This window comes from Lethenteron reissneri, chromosome 5, assembly GCF_015708825.2.
Source record: "Lethenteron reissneri isolate LAM-NWPU_2019-01 chromosome 5, ASM1570882v1, whole genome shotgun sequence".
In the NCBI taxonomy this organism is placed as follows: Eukaryota; Metazoa; Chordata; class Hyperoartia; order Petromyzontiformes; family Petromyzontidae; genus Lethenteron; species Lethenteron reissneri.
In genome coordinates, this window is record NC_083783.1 from 8,381,837 (window position 1) to 8,401,276 (window position 19,440).

Sequence of the window (19,440 nt, forward strand, 5' to 3'; positions counted from 1 at the left end):
CAGTACACACACAGTACACACACACAGTACACACACAGTACACACACACAGTACACACAGCACACACACACAGTACACACAGCACACACACACAGTACACACACATAGTGCACACACAGTACACACACACAGTACACACACATAGTGCACACACAGTACACACACACAGTACACACACAGTACACACACACACAGTACACACAGTACACACACACAGCACACACACACAGTACACACACAGTACACACACACAGTACACACACACAGTACACACACACACAGTACACACACATAGTGCACACACAGTGCACACACACAGTACATACACAGTACACACATAGTACACACATTACACACACACACAGTACACACACAGTGCACACACACAGTACACACACAGTGCACACACAGTACACACACACATAGTACACACACACAGTGCACACACAGTACACACACACAGCACACACACACACAGTGCACACACAGTACACACACACACAGCACACACAGTACACACACAGCACACACACAGCACACACACAGTACACACACAGCACACACAGTACACACACATTACACACACAGTACACACACAGCACACACACAGTACACACACACACAGCACACACAGTACACATAGTACACACACACAGTACACATAGTACACACACACAGTACACACACAGCGCACACAATACACAAACAGTACACACACAGCACACACACAGCACACACACAGTACACACACAGCGCACACAGTACACACAGTGCACACACACAGCGCACACAGTACACACACACAGTACACACACAGTACACATAGTACACACACACAGTACACACACAGCGCACACAATACACAAACATAATAGTAGGTTTTTACCCTTTTAACTGGTACAAAACTGACACCTTTATTCAAGGCATCATGTTTGCAATGACCACAACACAAGTAGTCAAACAAGCAAACAAAAAGAAGCAACTCTGAAAAGGATGATAATATGCACTGTCCTTGAAGTTGATTGGCCCACACCCGAGACGGCTTTCTTTAGAGCCTAGTCCCCATTGGTGTAGGGCCAGATGACACCAGAAGGCGTACAACTCAAACACAGTGCAATATCAGAGTATTGAGAGCTCGGGGTAAGCATTTACACTATGAGATCTCTTTTACCAGTGGCAAAATATAATAGTAGGTTTTTACCCTTTTAACTGGTACAAAACTGACACCTTTATTCAAGGCGTCATGTTTGCAATGACCACAACACAAGTAGTCAAACAAGCAAACAAAAAGAAGCAACTCTGATAAGGATGATAATATGCACTGTCCTTGAAGTTGATTGGCCCACACCCGAGACGGCTTTCTTTAGAGCCTAGTCCCCATTGGTGTAGGGCCAGATGACACCAGAAGGCGTACAACTCAAACACAGTGCAATATCAGAGTATTGAGAGCTCGGGGTAAGCATTTACACTATGAGATCTCTTTTACCAGTGTACCAGTTGAAAGGGTAAAAACCTACTATTATATTTTGCCACTGGTAAAAGAGATCTCATAGTGTAAATGCTTACCCCGAGCTCTCAATACTCTGATATTGCACTGTGTTTGAGTTGTACGCCTTCTGGTGTCATCTGGCCCTACACCAATGGGGACTAGGCTCTAAAGAAAGCCGTCTCGGGTGTGGGCCAATCAACTTCAACGACAGTGCATATTATCATCCTTATCAGAGTTGCTTCTTTTTGTTTGCTTGTTTGACTACTTGTGTTGTGGTCATTGCAAACATGATGCCTTGAATAAAGGTGTCAGTTTTGTACCAGTTAAAAGGGTAAAAACCTACTATTATATTTTGCCACTGGTAAAAGAGATCTCATAGAATACACAAACAGTACACACACAGCACACACACAGCACACACACACAGTACACACACAGCACACAATACACAAACAGTACACACACACAGCACACACACACAATGTTGTCCGTTGTCCTACCGACTGCGTAGCCGCATGTAGAGTGAAGTCAAACTGCCTATAACCAATGTTGGGTATAAATAGATTAGTCGCATATCCATCTCAAGAAGCTGGACAGGACATTGGGACGTGGGCATCCTAGCTATAGGAGGGAATCATTATAAATGACACTGCTAAACTCTTGCTGTCGCCTGATGATGCTGGTTGTAATTACTGGCGAGACGTCGGACTTGAATTGTAAATGTTGTGGGTTTGCTCGCCAACACATCGGTGTGCTGAACTAGTAACGAATTGGCGTGTTTTGTTAACGTGGGAAACCCTTACTAATTGGCTGTGGCGGGTTTCAAGACACATTTATATTTACACGGATAATTGTATATATTTAGAGATAGAAAGAGACAGTTAGTCAATGGCAAAGGAAAAACAAAGTAAGGTTTGGAGCTTTGATTTTAACAGGAACAAAGAAAGAGACGACAGCACAGAATGGCTGGTGAAAGAACGTTCCAGATTGGGGACAGCAGGAGAGAATGAGCGACACAGGGCTAGAGTAGAGAGTGCGTGGAGGGGAGTAGAGTGAGATGGGCAGGAAGAGGAAGGGGAGTGGGTGGAGGGGAGTTGAGTGAGATGAGAGGGGAGAGGCAGGAGAGTGCGTGGAGGGGAGTAGAGTGAGATAGCAGGGAGAGGTAGGAGAGTGTGTGGAGGGTAGTGGAATGAGATGAGAGAGGTAGGGGAGTGGGTGGAGGGTAGTGGAGTGAGATGAGATGGGAGAGGTAGGAGAGTGCGTGGAGGGTAGTGGAGTGAGATGAGAGGGGAGAGGTAGGGGAGTGCGTGGAGGGGAGTAGAGTGAAATGAGAGGGGAGAGGCAGGAGAGTGCGTGGAGGGGAGTAGAGTGAGTTGGGCAGGGAGGGGTAGGGGAGTGGTGGAGGGGAGTAGAGTGAGATGAGAGTGGAGATGTAGGAGAGTGCGTGGAGGGTAGTGGAGTGAGATGAGAGAGGGGAGAGGCAGCAGAGTGCGTGGTGGGTAGTAGAGTGAGTTGGACAGGGAGAGGCAGGGGAGTGAATGGAGGGGAGCAGAGTGAGTTGGGAAGGAGGCAAGTCTGTACACTCGTCGCTGCACGATCACCCATCGTATAAGACAATATTGTTTTCTGTACAACACATGCACGCGTTGGGGGATGTCCACGTTGCGACCCCAGCCCTTGTGTCTACGCGAGCGTGAGACACTGTTTGGCTTTCTGCTCAAAGCCTTCAACAACGTGGAGTCTCACTATGGGAACCTCATTTGCCAGTAAAAATATGATAATTGTTTTTTTACCCTTCTATCTGGCAACAAAACTGACACCTTTTTACAAGGAGTCATGTTTACATAGACCGCAATACCTGCAGTCATAATACAAACAAAAGACATAACTCTGATAATGTGCACTGTCCTTGAAGTTGATTGGTCCACACCCGAGACAGCTTTCCTTCGAGTCTAGTCTCACATGGGCCACATGGGTTGGACCAGATGACGCCAAAAGGCGCACAACTCAAAGACAATGCACCATCAGAGTATGAGAGCTCGGGGCAAGCATCTACACTATGGGAACCTCATTTGCCAGTAAAAAATATGATAGGAGGGTAAAAAAACAATTATCAACGTGGATTCTCGCTAAGGCTGACTGACGGCTCCAACGCGCCTCGGCTCGGTCCCCCCACAACTGCTGCTACCGTGCAGCAGCGGCGAAGACGGCGTCACTGGCTCGTCTGGATTAATCCTTCGGGGAGGAAGAGGGAGAAAGGGGGTGCCGGCTTTCTTCTCGGCTCCAAGTGTCTCCGCGGCTTCCTCCCCGAGGCCGGCGTGACGCCACACACCGCGTGCTTCGGGGCTGATATTTGGCAGCGGCGAGCGCTAATTGACCGCGAGTTTCCTTCAAGCGGCTGTCCAAAATTCCCGAACCTTTCTGGGGCACCGCATTGCGACAATGCAATCTAGAAGACGCGCGCACACACACACCACACACTCATGACTCATGCAGCCAGCTATGGCTGCAGGGTTTGGTGGTACATGTTGTTTATATTCTTGGGTTTTTTCGGTAAAGTTACGTAGGTAAAAAATTAAAATTAATAAAGTTAAAAAATCACGTTTTTTTTATTTTACTTTTATTAATTGTAATTTAAATGTTTTACCTACGTGACTTTACCGAAAAAACCTAAGAATATGAATCATTGCAGTCACGAAAGCTTCAAATCTAGAACATGTTGTTTGTCGTTTATTGTGAAAATTCGGTCACAGTTCCTATGATCACTGTTACATTGCTTTTATGGCTTTATTTTGGTGATTTCGAAAAGTTTTTTGGTTTGGCCATGTTTGTTTGTTGTAGTACGGAGTTAGACTGATGGCCCTAATCTAAGTTGTCTTGTGGTTGTTGTTGTTGTTGTTTGACTTGCATCCCACTGGGATTTTTGCACACAGCGTTGGTGTACGGTGCTTTTTCTGCAATATTTTGCCGTCTTTTCTTGGATTTTCTGTTTGCACATAGTCACATAGTCACTTTAAGATGTTTTCTTGTTCATGTTTTTGTTTGTTGGGGTTGCACCCGAGCCGAATGGCTCACAGGGCTATACCAAATAAATGAAAGTGAAAGCTGAAATAACTTTCCTCCTTTTGCCTTTAAGGAGAGACATTGCCCCACACATTAGCTAACTACTGTTTAGATTTCTCTAGCAGTCACGTGTGTTTTTTTCGGGATGTACTCGTGTTGTTCGGCACGGTGTCCAACGTTTCGCTCTACGTGGTGGGGGCTTCTTCAGGAACATAATTGGACGAAGATCACATTCTGCCCTCAGCTCAATGCAATTCTCAATTCAGGTCTAAAAAAGCTCCCAGCAAGTGGAGCGAAACGTCAGACATCATGCGGCGCAAACACGTAGTCCAACCTGAAAACACATCAATGAGTAATACAGCACCACCGTGCAAACCGAGACAGTATATACGTACAGTACTTTTGTATCTTGAACTTCTTTCGCACCATACGTAGCCAACCGTGCTAATCGGAGGTGCGTTTATATATCCAGAACAAGGAGCTTCATAAGCACGTAAATAAAGTTAATTTCCCGTGCGTAGTGTCAGATCGTGGAATGGACACAGCCATGCAAACCAAACACACACATCCATCGCCTACCCTCCCCGCCCGCCCCAAATGCCCTGGAAACCAAATAAAAAAATTAAAAAAAATTTACTAAATCACGCCTCCGTCATTGATCGCACCACTAAACACAGAACGCACGGCACGGGCTACTTGGCCAGGGCCACCACAGCGGGACCAGGTAGCGATGTGACTGCCGAGAGGGAATCGCTACATCACGGCGGCGTTGTAAGCTCGCGCCCGGCAGCCACCGGCACCGTGGGTCAGAGGTCGCAACCAGGTACCCGATACCCGTACCCTACCCGATACCCGGCTACCTGTACCTGGCCGGGTACGGGTAGCCGTTTGCGACCCTGGTGCGGCCGGGTACGGGTACGGGTAGGCTGTGAGTCACTGGTGAGTAACCGTATGCTAGTATTTAATTTATTATTTTATCTTTATACGTGACTTTACCGAAAGAACCAAAGAGTAACCGTTTGTCACTCATTTCCCAACGTCTTGTCTCTTCTCACAATTCAAGTTCCTAGAATCAACCCACCTCCGCCTGAAACATGGCTTCATCCCAGAGGTCGCAATCGGGTACCCGTACCCGTACCCTACCCGATACCCGGCCGGGAACGGGTAGCCAGGTATCGGGTAGGGTAGGGTACGGGTACCCGTTTGCGACATTGGTGCAGCCGGGTACGGGTACGGGTAAGGAATCAAAACCCGTTTGCGACCTCTGCCGTGGGTTGACGAGCAACTCGGCCAGTGGAAGGAAGAGAAAAAAAAACCTCTGTCGCCGTGGCAACCTGGGCTGTAAGAAAGGCACGCGGCGCGGGACCTCGACGGAATGTCGGGGCCTTTTCAATCAGGCTTAGGAGGGGTTAACAACCAAAAAAAAGGAGGCAGAAAGAACAAGAAAGAATTAAAGGACCAAAAAAAATCGTGTGTGTGTGTGTGGGCGGTGGGCCTGCTTGCTTTTTCAAACCAATCTCTTTGGTGAGGGCTGGTCCAGAATGACTCCAATGGAAAAGTGAAGGATAAGGATGGCCTAATGATGATGTTGAACACGCAGGGTACAGGGGGTGCCTCTGCCCCTCCTGGTGCAGTCCCGTGGGGTCATGTGTGGGGGGTTACGGATGCCACATCTGAGGTACAAAACACAACCTAGCAGTGGGAACATCTCACAATGCCAGAAGTTGTGGCCGCGTTTTTTTTCCACAGGACAGCGACCTTGCAAAGAGGACAGATTCTGGGACAACAATGACAGGTGAGGGACGCTGGGGGTGGGGGGGGGGCTGTCAGGAAGGGGGCATGAGCTTGGATATCTCAGGCTCGTTCACTTGAAATGCAGGGCCCCTGGGTCAGTACAAAAGGGGGCTGGCATCACCACGCGTCCACAAATCTGACTGTCGAGAATGATGCGTCTCAAAAGCCACCCCATGCAGTCCAAATATAAGGGCACTGAGAATTGCCATACATCCCATAATGAAAAACTGTATTGACATGTGTCACATACGAACTTTATACTTTTCTGATGCCCATGTGCGCAAATGATTTATAATTAACTCATTAAAAAAACATAAAAACAACAATACTTTAGTTTATAACCGTATTGCCATGGTGCGGTTAACACGGTTTGAAATCGGAGGGTTTAACGTTCAAATCCTTTTGGCGTCATCTGGTCCAGCACCATGTGAGACTAGGCTCTAAGGAAAGCTATCTCGGGTGTGGACCAATCAATTTCAAGAACAGTGCATACATTATCAGAGTTGTGTTTTTTGTTTGCATTCCGACTGCAGGTATTGTGGTTAATGCAAACATGACTCCTTGTAAAAAAAGGTGTCAGTTTTGTTGCCAGATAAAAGGGTACATACCCAATTATCCTGATCAGGGGTTGAATTTAAGGGGGCGACATAACATCAATATATATCCTGAACCCTGCCAAAATAATTTGGGATTTTCACCACTGGCACATGGCTGCAGACATGGAGATGACCGTGGCTGCATGCTCAATTGAGTATAAAAACCCCTTTTGACCACTTTTTGATTTGGTTTTTGAAGTAATTGGTGATGTCGCTTACAAAAAAGCCATGGCATCTGACTTGATGGGCTCGTGCCCTATAGGAGACACGGCACGTAGACATTGTATTTAATTGTAAATCCGGCTGCCACGTGGGCTTTTGCACCTTAACTTCACGACGTCCGGCAACGCGTTGCCAACTTTCACGCTCTGCAAAAAGAAGGCAGCATCGGCTTTGCACGCATGCAGACATTCAGAGTTGCACCTGTGTGCACCAACACCTGCACATAATCCCGGGGCTGCTCTTGCATGAGTCGTGACACATTGATTTCCCATGTCTCGTGTATGAAGTGTCTAGCCCGGTTTCAGTCATGTTTAATAAGGTGCCACCCAAAGCGTCTAATCGCACCTCCGTGGACACCTTAAGTATTCTGCTTGTCAGCGGCACAGCTGGACTCTATTACAAGTAATATAATAAGAAACATGTTTAAATGCCTGCACGCTTGGACTTTACCTAACCTATTGCCGAGTCTTTATGTTCATTCGTTTTGAATGTTGCTTCTAAAGATTACACTGTGTAACAATTATTTATTATTATTTTTTTGTTCCTGGGCAGTGTTATTTCCTAATTGCTTATGCCCCATAAGTACAGAAATGGCGATTATTCCCCACATACTTTGTGAGCTGTAGATAAGGAGTTGGCAGCCTTCAAGTACCTTCCAGACTTCTTCCCTAAGCTGTCTGAGGCAAAGGTCAAAGCTAGTGTCTTCGTCGGACCACAGATAAAGAAGATCTTGGAGTGCAATTAATTCCCCAAGAAGCTCACTAGTAAGGAGAAAGCAGCTTGGAACAGCTTTGTCGCAGTGGTTCGTGGCTTCCTGGGCAATCACAAGGTCAAACTATGTGGAGCTGGTTGATACTGGTGAAGAACTACGGCACAATGGGTTGTAGGATGTCCCTCAAAGTCCATATCCTTGATGCCGATCTTGATAAATTCAAGGAGAACATGGGAGCGTACTCGGAGGGGCAAGGCGAGCGCTTGTACCAGGATATACTGGACTTTGAACGCCGCTACCAAGGACAGTATAACGAGAACATGATGGGAGACTACATTGGGGGCTGATTCGTGAAAGTGATTGACACTATAATTGTAAATCTCGAAAAACTACACACTTCTAAATCTGTTGTAGTCATTGTTGCATTACTTTAGTATAAATACATGTAAATTTTGATTCATATGTTGTTGTTTTCTGACTTTATGTGAACGAAAAGACATACATTTTCCCATTTTCTCATTGAAAATAGGTAAATTTCAAAATATCACTGTCTTGGTCACAAACGCAAAGTTTGTGGGGAATAATAGCCATTTTCTATACTTTTTAGGCATAAGCAATTACAAAATAACACTTACTACCCAGAAACAAAAATTGTGTTACATAGTGTTATCGTGCCTTTTGTTGTATAGGTATGCATGTTATTGTTACACGCTCTGACTCGATTTCATGTTGTACATGTTTAAGTCCACGTTTCTCTTAAAAAATATATACTTTGGGTCTCAATGGCCTCTTCGTAGTAATACTAATGTTCAGTCCTTCGCCAATCCACTGCTAGATGAAGGTCTCCCCATGCTCTATTGGTCATGGGGTTGTATGACAATACTTATACACACCCCAACACAGAAGAAATCCCTGGTTTCAATCTTCCATGAAGCTTATGGGCAACCCGAAACGCGTACCCACAATGCATGGCAGTCGCAGATACTCAATGCACAAACAGAAAATGTGAAATCTCCGGCGGTGTGCAACTGTGGATGCCCAGAACACACCGTGGAAGATCTGACGGCCCAAAGTCCGATTCACAAATACAAAGGTGGCATCATCACAGCGATAAACTCCACCACTGCTGACGCAGTTATTTGGCTCAGTCACATCAATGTATTAACATCAGCCTTACGAAACAGTGTGGTATGGTAAACAGGGACATTATTGAAACATTGTGAATGGATATTTATCCATTCACACTGTTACATATATTTCCAATATACCCATGATTGAAATTCACAATAAAGTGCGTTATTGTGTAAGAAAATCATTGCTGGTTTAGAACAATAGAAAAGAACCAACAAACTGACTGGCTTGCTTATATCACTCTGCACATGCATGTAAACACGGGGAGTGGTGGCTCAGCAGTTTGCAAGCTGCACTCTGAATCCAGTGAACGAGCGTCTATTGACAGCCGTGGCTAACAGCAGTGGTGAGTGATATCTGAATCGGTCCTAAGCCCTTTTTTTCAAAACCCACATTGACCCGTGTGACGAAGTATGGCCAAACAACCTCGGTGGCTGATGTGGCGTGGGGGAGACCTTCAATCAGCAGTGGATTATCAAAACTCTGTAAATACTCTATTGTTTATCCATGCTTTTGACCAAAAAACCTGGAATGTACATTATTACATAGGCACATCGTACATCGTACACATATGCAAACGCAAGGTAGACCTTGTGGGGAAACAGCTGTTGGCCTCTGAGATTCTTGAAAAAGGGCCCCCACTCTTATCTGTGTGTTTATTTCTCTTCGTGATAAGCATCAAGCCCTCTGGTCCCTCGGTCAGCTCCGCTCCGAGAGCCCCGTCAAAGCAATGTCTGTTTCCCATAAACATTGTCCATTCTCCACCTGGGGGCCTGTGGGCCTGACGACCAATGGGGCTTTTTTCTGGGCAGCTCTTTGATAAGTTCAGAAAAACATTTCATGCCAAAAAGTTGCGTGTTTTTTTTTTAAGAACGAGGCGGTTTCTGGAATTGTTTTCTTAATGCGCCTTTGCGCGTGCTCGTGTGGGATAAATGTCACACGGCAGAGCCGCTGTGCTATCCGACTGTTTGAAAAAAAAAAACGATTACATTACAATGTTGCGTGAAATATCAGTGGTAATTATCTTAGCGCTTTGGGTATAACAATGCAAAGCTTTTAAGCAAATAAGAAATAATAATAATAGTTCAATTTGTAACGCGCGCAAATTTGCAGACGTGGTGGCCGCAACTCAGAGGCGCGGAGCCAAGCTCAGAGTCGCTCAAAAGCATGATTGTAGAGGTGAGTTTTTAAGTCTCTCTTGAAGGAGGCGATTGAGGTGATGCTGCGAATGTGCAGAGGGATATCGTTCCAGACTGTTGGGGCTGCCACCGAGAAGCGGCGCATAGACATGACCATCTTTTTATTTCCTTTGGCAGAGGCTTGCGTTAACGTTGGGTAATCCACACTTAAAATTGCAATACAAACGATTTTGGCAAAACATACAGTCAGTCACCAGTGGCGTTAACTTTTAGGTGTGCAGGCGGTGCCACTGCACAAATGGCCCCGGAGAAGCCCATGCAACACGCTACCATGTGGTTTGTGAAATTGGACAGGGGGGCCCTCTTTTCATTCCTTGCACCGGAGGCTATGCCAACCCACACTATGCCACTGATAGCAAACATGCTGTGCGGCGGAAGACAATTCTGAGGGCAGAAGGGTCCCACCAGATTATCAAGCCCACTGAGTATGTAACAATGTGTAACAATGTTCTATGACAAAAGTAATTGTGGAGGGCACGAGCAAGGATCCCAGTGTGAGCAATGTTAATCCACACTTGGTCACAAGGGTTCATTGTACAGTGATAATGCCCTGCCCCTACATCTGCCGCTTGAAATTGGGACCCCCTCCTGATGTTGCAGCCTCTTGCGTTGTTTCTACGACCACTGGGAGCCTGGCCCGACCGGTACTGGAATGACCCGGGAACAGCGTGTGCTTCTGGTCACAAAAGTAAAATACCGGCACACCCGAGCCGCGCTAGCGAGGGGTCCTCGCTCTACGATTGTTTTTTTTTCCCAAGCTGACAAGAAATCTGAATCTGGCTCGCGGCCAGGACCAAGGGTGGGGTTAATCATTTAAGGCATTGGATGTGACTTCAGCGGCACGGCTTTGGTTCGGCAGTAGAAAAAAGAAAAATTTGTCGTTTCGTAAGCTGCACTCGGCTGGCTTGGCACGGTCCAGGCACGGCTCTGTTGCACAGTGGAAACGACGTAGAAGGGAGCTCGGGGTCCCTCGGTGTGGGAATTAACCAGGATCAGTTCCGTTAGGATTGTGTCATTGGAAAAAACAAGCACGGTGCCAGACGGTTTCCACCACAATACCTTGCCGATCTCGTCAAGGAGCATAAACCATTACACGAACTCCCGTCATCCTCGCAGCGGCTTTTGGCTCGCTGCACCACGGGCTTTGAGATGCGCTTTCTGCGGCCGTCTGGAACGCCCTCCCTTCCGATATTAGCAAGCCACTGGAGGTTTGCACGTTTTAAATCATCTAGATTGAAAACTAATTTCTTTAGAACTGATTTTTGTCTTTTTTTTGGTCCTTCCCTGCACCTCCGATTAGCACGGTTGACTTGGTACGGTGTGAAATAAGTTCAACGTACATGCATACGTATAGTGGTGTAGCTATCGAGGTGAGGGTAGTACCACTGCACCAGTGACTACAGGCCACAGGTGCCCAGGTGCTGGGCCACAAAGGGGGGAGAAAGTGAGCAGGGCAACCATTTCATCAGATGTACCCGGGTCCATAGCAGTCACGCTATGCCACTGGTTCCCACTGGTTGTGGAAATTAGACATTTGTGGGGCGCTACAGTGCCAAAGTGGAGGCTTGGATGCCGCCACCTTGGTTATGTCAATGTGGCAGATGGATCAGAAATTCCAATTCAGTGATGCTTTTTTATTTGTGCTATTTTTTCGAATATGGTAAAGGGGTCAATGTTTTAAGAGCCTCAATGTGAAAACGAGACGGTGGTCCTTCATAAATAACGTCACGAAGCAGTTCTTCAAGAGCCGCGTGCGGCTCCTGAGCTGCAGATTGCTGGTGCCTGCCCGTGGTAAACTGGACTCCCATAGTAAACTGGACTCCCATGGTAAATTGGACTCCCATAGTAAACTGGACTCCCATGGTAAATTGGACTCCCATGGTGAACTGGACTCCCATGTTCAGGGGTCGATAACCAAAATAACAAGAGACATTTTTTGTTTTTTCGAATTCGGTAAACAAAAATATTTCAAGAGCTCTCGATAATAGAGGGTTTTGTGTTAGATCGCATAGCACAAATGTGTCGTTAAACCCACCACCACCCGACACGGCCAATTAGTAAGGTTTGCCACGTAAACAAAACATTCCAATTCGTTACTAGTACAGCACACCGGTGTGTTGGAGAGTAAATCAACGAAATTTACGATTTCAAGAGCTGCAATGCATGCAGTGAATACGTGAATATAAATGGCATCACGGAGCAGTCCATGTGGTTGCGGAGACGACCTCTGGATTAGGCAGATATAAAATGGATATGATAGATAGAAATGTCTATGTTCATAAAAAAAATAAGCAACTTATTGAGGACCATGAAAAAACGTGTAATTTTAAACTAAATACATTCATATTCTTGGTTCTATCGGTAAAGTCACGTAGAAGGAAAATGATAAAATAATAAAAACAAAACAATAAAATTCTCACGACGTTTCGATTGCAACACAAGCAATCATCATCAGGTGTGAAAACCACGGCAATTTTTTTCCCTTCTACGTAACTTTACCGAAAGAACCAAGAATATGAATCCCTGCAGTCACGAAAGCTTTAAATCGAAATTGAAATACATTAATTTAAGATGCAGTACAGAGCAAGAAGGATATATTGTCTTCATGTGGCGACATCCATGCACACTCAGCTCGAATCAGGAAGCTTGCTGTGAAAACAATGGATACATCACAGGACGCTGACATTCAGCGGAAAAAAAAATGTTTTTTTGGGGAGAAAAATAATTCCGCTTTGGTAAACAATGATGTTCCTGTTTAACACGTCGTACGCTGTCGCGACCAATATCATTCATAATAGAGTTTTTTTTGGGGTTAGATCGCGTAGATAGATATAAATGTGTCGTTAAACCCGCCACCACTCGACACAGCCAACTAGTAAGTTTTGTCACGTGAACAGAACATGGCCAATTCGTTACTAGTACAGCACACCGTGCGTGTATTACCGTATGAATAACCCAACCGGCAATGGATACCCATTGTGATTTATATGCGTTCATTAATGCCACGTGGAGGGTTCACAAGTGACGTCATCACATCTATCCCTCAATTTAAAGAACGAAACAGGAGGATTTCTCCACAAATCTGGCTGTCCGCATGATGAATACTCGTTGTAATTACTGGCGAAACGTCGTACTCAGATGGTAAATGTTGTGGATTTGCTCTCCAACACACCGGTGTGCTGTACTAGCAACGAATTGGCCACGTTCTGTTGACGTGACAAACCTTACTAATCGGCTGTGTCGGGTGGTGGCGGGTTTAACGACACATTTATATTTACGCGATCTAACCCACAAAAAACCGGTATTATGAATGCTACTACTGAACTTACATAAGAACAGTGCACTATGAACGCGCCAATTGGAGTTCAATTTCCAGCCATGGCTAACACGAACGAGGTGTGATATCATAACCAACCTGCACGGGCCAGCGTGTGTTGAAGTATGGTCCAAACAATTCCCACGACCTGGTGTCATCCTCATCGCTCACAATCGATGGCCATCACAGAGGCTTTCCATCTGTCGCCGACTCACGGAGAGTCCGGTCCAGCTGTCTCACGCTGTCCAGCTGACTGATGCGTTTCATTTCTCTAGCCTTCCATATAATCCCGTGTCTGTATGAATGTAGAACTTCTTTCGCACCATACAAAGCCAACTGGGCTAATCGGAGGTGTTGATCCCCTGCAGAACACTATTTATTGGTTCATAATTAGTTTGTTTTGAGTTATATCATTGTGTAGGTATAATTTTTTTTTTACTATAAATATGCCAATAGATTTTCAGCAAATCCAGAATGACAATGGTGTATGTTTCACTGGCGCTTACAACAAGCATAATCATGTATTAACAAAAGCTCTGCTCTCGTGTGGAGAGCAGAGCAAACCAAATCAATCGACATATTTGCCCATTTGAGAAATTGATTTCATTGGCTCTGTTACGTGCTGGAGGATTATGGTTCAATTTTGACATAATACTTACACGATTCAACCCACGATTAACTAATAACGAATCATATTTTTGGGTCGTAAAGCCTCCATATAAAATTCCATTGTTCATTTGTGCACTTTTCTAGTCTATTGTGTTTGTTGTATCACCTCCGATTAGCACGGGTGGCTATGTACTGTGCGACAAAAGTTCGACATATATACTGTACATACCACAAGTAATTATTTTTGGAGTCCGTGCTGCATCTGTACCATGCTTGCATATCTCGATGGTTTATTGGTATAAGACTCGTCTGTGGCCGATTGAGTTTTTGCTGCTAGTTTACAGGCCAGTCTTTCTAACACAGTTCGGCTCCATGAAAAGAAAAAAATGTACCCGTAAAAACAAAGTTTTTCACTATAAATCCTTTATATGCGTGGCGGCTAGAGTCCTCTCGTCCTCTGGCTTGAGATGGTTGCCACCTATGGGTCAGATGATTGCCTGCCACCATTAAGCAATTGGTAATTAAATATAATTTATTTTTTCCTAAAAATTGTAAAATTTTGGAGAAAAATTTTTCACGAAAATAAATTGTCACGCACAACGAGTCTGTGTGCAAAATGTCAGCTCGATTGGATCACGGGAAGTGGGTTAAAAAACGACCGAAAGATTTGCACAGTCGTAAGCGCGCAAGCAAGCAAGTTAACTTAATATAAAGGATTTAAAAAAGAAACACTTCTGAATGATTTGAAGTTGAACCGAGGTTGGCAGAGTGCATCGCTTTAGTTTTTGGGGAGGGGGGGGGGTCCCCTTAAGGGGATGTCATCTTGCGCTTCTGTGTGTTGTGTTTATTGGGGTGCTGTAACATGTTTTTGCACTGCAGACAAAGTGTCTCAATAGCAATAATAACCGCGCTATTGATTACAAAGGTAATGTTAAATCGGGCATGGCATTGTGAAATCAAAGTACACGTAGGAATTTGATTAATTGCAGCTGCCATGGACCGGTTGCCAGTGGTGTAAAGCATGGCACCGTCTTCACTAAACAGAGGAGAGAGAATGACAGCTCACGATGACGATATTGGTGATGATTAGATGTCACGAACGTTCTTGTTTTTGAAGGTTTCACGCCTGTGAACTGATCGCGTAGAACTCTGCCACTGCTTGGAAGGCCTGGATGTGATGGGAACAAGAGGAACACACTTAACCACAACTACACTCTCTCTATTCACACCTTAATCGGTGCTGTTTGTTGCTGGTCGCTTGAGGTTTTTTTGGGCCTGTCCTTAGAAACTATATATTTTTTCCAATTCACTGCTTTGTTCAATGACAGTGTATATTCAATGACATTTTTTTTATGTGAAGGATAATGTTCACCGTCCTTCCACAAAACCCATCTTAAACAAGACGTAGGTGACATGTTGTCAAATACATGCAATTGGGGTTGAATAGGAGCTACGCGTGGTAAATTCCATCCAGACAGCGGACATCAACGGGCACCATGATAACAATACGGAGAATTACAGGAGAAACTGAACACGTTTCGTCAATAGCATGTTATGTACGCGATAAGAAGGCACATTGTCCGAAAGGTCGCCTATTATATTTTAATTATTTAAAGGCCACAGGTGTTGTTATTGACGTATGTGTTGAGTTGTTGTTGTTGTTGTTGTTAATTGTGCGTTTGCACCACTGCTAATACAGCAGCAGCATGAAATAATTTATAAATGAACGTACATTAGCAGGCTTTACGACAGCAATTATTTTTGGAACTACTCTACTTTGATATGAATAAAATATGAACATTTTGAGTCAAACGCATTCTCTTATTTTCCTAAAGTAATCCGCTTATGCAAACATGTTGGCTTACATCACCAAAGTATGAAAAACAAGAATAGGGTTTTGCCCTTTCTGGCAATAACACAGGAGGTGTTTAGATGTTCAAACACCAAATGAACATGATGGCGGTGACCCCAGGATCCCGAATCAACGGAAGTCAAAATCGAAATTTATTTGTTTTTGGCGATTCTGTCCCACCGCGCACATGAACACCGCGACCCACGTGGCGCGGATCATTCTGTTGCCGTGTCGTCCAAGCGCAGCAGCAGCGAGGACGAATGCGCAGAAGAAACAAAAATTGTAATCCTTGATCAGCGCAACGTGTAGAGTGCGTCGAGATGAATAGATTGCCGCGTCGTTCGCCTTCAACAGACATAAAACGACGTCACAACGCAGTTTTTGCGAGAGCCGGGGCCTTATGGATCCCCGGGGTCCCGCCATAAAGTTGAAATAGAAATTCTAGATTTGAAGCTTTCGTGACTGCAAGGATTCATACTCTTAGTTATTTCGGTAAAGTCACGTAGGTAAAAAAAATGAAATGAAAATTAATAAAAATAAAATAATAAAATAAAATCACGACGTTTCGGAGGCAACACAAGTCTCCGTCATCAGGTGGGACCGTCACAGCCAGATTTGCTGCATCAAGTGATGTAGCAAATCAAGTGATGTAGCAAATCTGGCTGTGACGGTCCCACCTGATGACGGAGACTTGTGTTGCCTCCGAAACGTCGTGATTTCATTATTTTATTTTTATTAATTTTAATTTAATTTTGTTTTACCTACGTGACTTTACCGACAGAACTAAGAGTTTGAAATAGAAACCTTCTGCAAGCAATCGAGTCTGAATTAACCACACGTACTTGTGGTGAACATGCAAACAAAACATGATCTGATAATTACGTGCATTGTCTTTGAAACATGCATCACCAAACACCGTGCATCATTCGCCGCTGTATATACTGTTGATGAATTTCATTGTCATATGCGTGTTGCCCGTACGATTGGTTTTGTTTTATATGTACGGTACAAACATGACCGGCAGTGTCACACTAGTGCTCAAAGGCCCAATGGGGTGGGAGGGGGGGGGCTTTGCTCATCCCCATTGAACCAGCGGTGGCAATTCCACATTCACATGGCAGGGTCCAACATTGATACCTGCAATTCATACGGGGCTCTCGCATGGGTCCATACAATATTTATGCAGGTAACTTGTGTACAGTTGTTGTTGTTGTTGGTGGTGAAAACAATGAATATTTCGACTCCATTAAATTACAACTTCAAGTCCATAGCATTGGCACCGTTTATTGGTTCATGTGGTGGAGCGGTGGTGCAGTGGTTAGCGCACTTGCACGAGCCACCGGCACTGCACTTCTCCCCCTTTACCAACCGATACCGACCATAGTGGTGAAGTATGGTCAAAACCGATGCGGCGTTGGGGGGGGGGGGAGGAGAAGAACCCACCCCGTCCTGGGAAATTATTCGACCACGCTGGTCTACGCTGGTTGAACGTGGGATGGAGGCATAGAAGTGCAGTACAACAATCGATTTTTGTTGTTGTTGTTTGCACTTCCCCTCTGCAACCACGCAACGCGTCACCGTTAGAACATTCGATAAGCATCGAACAACAAACACCGCGGCCTGGGGGGCAGCGCTTTCTCAAGCCAACGTGCGCGCAGCAACCCCATCGCGAGATAAATCGATACTCTGAGAAGCCCGCGGCACATCTCCCCCATATATGGTCACAGCTTCCGCCCAAGAACCCCCCCCCCCCCAAGTTTAAACCACGCCCCTTCAGTTTCAACCACGCCCCTTCAGTTTCAACCACGCCCCTTCAGTTTAAACCACGCCCCTTCAGTTTAAACCACGCCCCCTCAGTTTAAACCACGCCCCCTCAGTTTAAACCACGCCCCCTCCCCCCCGTTACCCCCCCCACCTCCACTCCCTGCAGCGTTTATCACCCCCCCCCCCGCCGCATGAGCCACTGCAGTGGTGGGGGTGTAGTGGGGGTCGGGGTGTAGGGGTGGTGGGGGTGTAGTGGGATCTAGGGGTGGTGGGGGGTGTAGGGGTGGTGGGGGTGTAGGGGTGGTGGGGGTGTAGTGGGATCTAGGGGTGGTGGGGGGTGTAGGGGTGGTGGGGGTGTAGGGGTGGTGGGGGTGTAGTGGGATCTAGGGGTGGTGGGGGGTGTAGGGGTGGTGGGGGTGTAGGGGTGGTGGGGGTGTAGTGGGATCTAGGGGTGGTGGGGGGTGTAGGGGTGGTGGGGGTGTAGGGGTGGTGGGGGGCGTAGGGGTGGTGGGGGGCGTAGGGGTGGTGGGGTGTAGGGGTGGTGGGGGTGTAGGGGTGGTGGGGGTGTAGGGGTGGTGGGGGTGTAGGGGTGGTGGGGGTGGAGCGGTGGGTCCTGTGGTGGTGGCGGTGTGCGGTGTGCGCGCGTGTGGGCAACGCTGCGTGGTGGCGAGCCATTCGGCTAGCGAAGGTTTTTTTTTTTAAAAACGAGAAGGGAACGGACGAAGCAGCGGATGGGTGACGACGCAGAGTGTAGCTAGAGACGTCCACCGAAGGAGTTGAAGAGGGATTTGGCTTCCAAAGGACGAACTTCTGTGGGTCACCGCCGCATGACAAAGTTCGAGTGGTGGTTGGTGCGCATGTGGGTTTGTTGTTTTTTTAAACTTTTGCAGGAGTGACTTTCTCTCAATGTGCTGCAAGATCTTGGAGGGGCTGTCCGTGGCGGCAGCGGCGGCGGTGGTGGCCGGATAACCGGGAGACGCGGATTTAAAAAGCACCCCCTCTCTCCTCCTCCTCCCACGCCCCTTCTTGCGTGCGAAGATCGACCGCTGCAATAGTCGCCACTCCACCACATTTGCGTGCCGATCGCAGACAGACGCAGGAGGGCAGGGGGAGAGAGGGCCGGGGAAACGGAGAGCCTCCGACGAGCTCGGGAGGAGGAGGCAGCGGCGGCGATAAGAGCGCATTCATCACCGCTCGTGGTTCAAGATACGCCGGGGGGACATAACGCGGAGTTTGGAAGGGGATTATCCATCTCTGTGATGGGGCGATTGCTCCGTCATTCCATCGCCTCCCTTCTTCTGCTGGGGTTGCTGATCAGCGTCACACGCACGGGTGAGTGAGCGAAGTGGAGATTCGCGTGTGTCTGTGTTACTTGACGGATGTTGAACCTCTTTCGCACCGTACGTAATAGGCCACCGTGCTGATCGGAGGTGCGTGGGGGGAGGATATTAAGCACGACTAAACGCACACAGCGGTTCTAAATAAATGTTGTTTTCAACTTAAAACTAAGCAGGACTTGAGTCGGATTGTGCATATGCATTCAGGTTGGTTGCGGAGTTACGCGATGGGCAGTGCAGGGACTTTGTAGCGGAGTCCAGTGTTGTACGGTACTCTGCTACAACATCTATGGTCACCCGCCTTCATCAAGCCGAGACTGACCAGCGCGGTGAAGTACGGTCAAACACCCATCAGA

The 19,440-nt window shown here is 46.5% G+C and overlaps 1 protein-coding gene across 1 annotated transcript in view; it reads left to right on the forward strand.

Moving 5' to 3' along the window:
* Positions 1-18,376: 18,376 nt before the first annotated feature.
* Positions 18,377-19,440, forward strand: part of LOC133352274 (protein eva-1 homolog C-like) — a 63,448-nt gene continuing 62,384 nt past the window's right edge. The window contains exon 1 of the mRNA XM_061567855.1: positions 18,377-19,079. Coding sequence (XP_061423839.1) covers positions 19,007-19,079 — 73 coding nt within the window. The 5' untranslated portion in view covers positions 18,377-19,006. The remainder of the gene's footprint in view (positions 19,080-19,440) is intronic.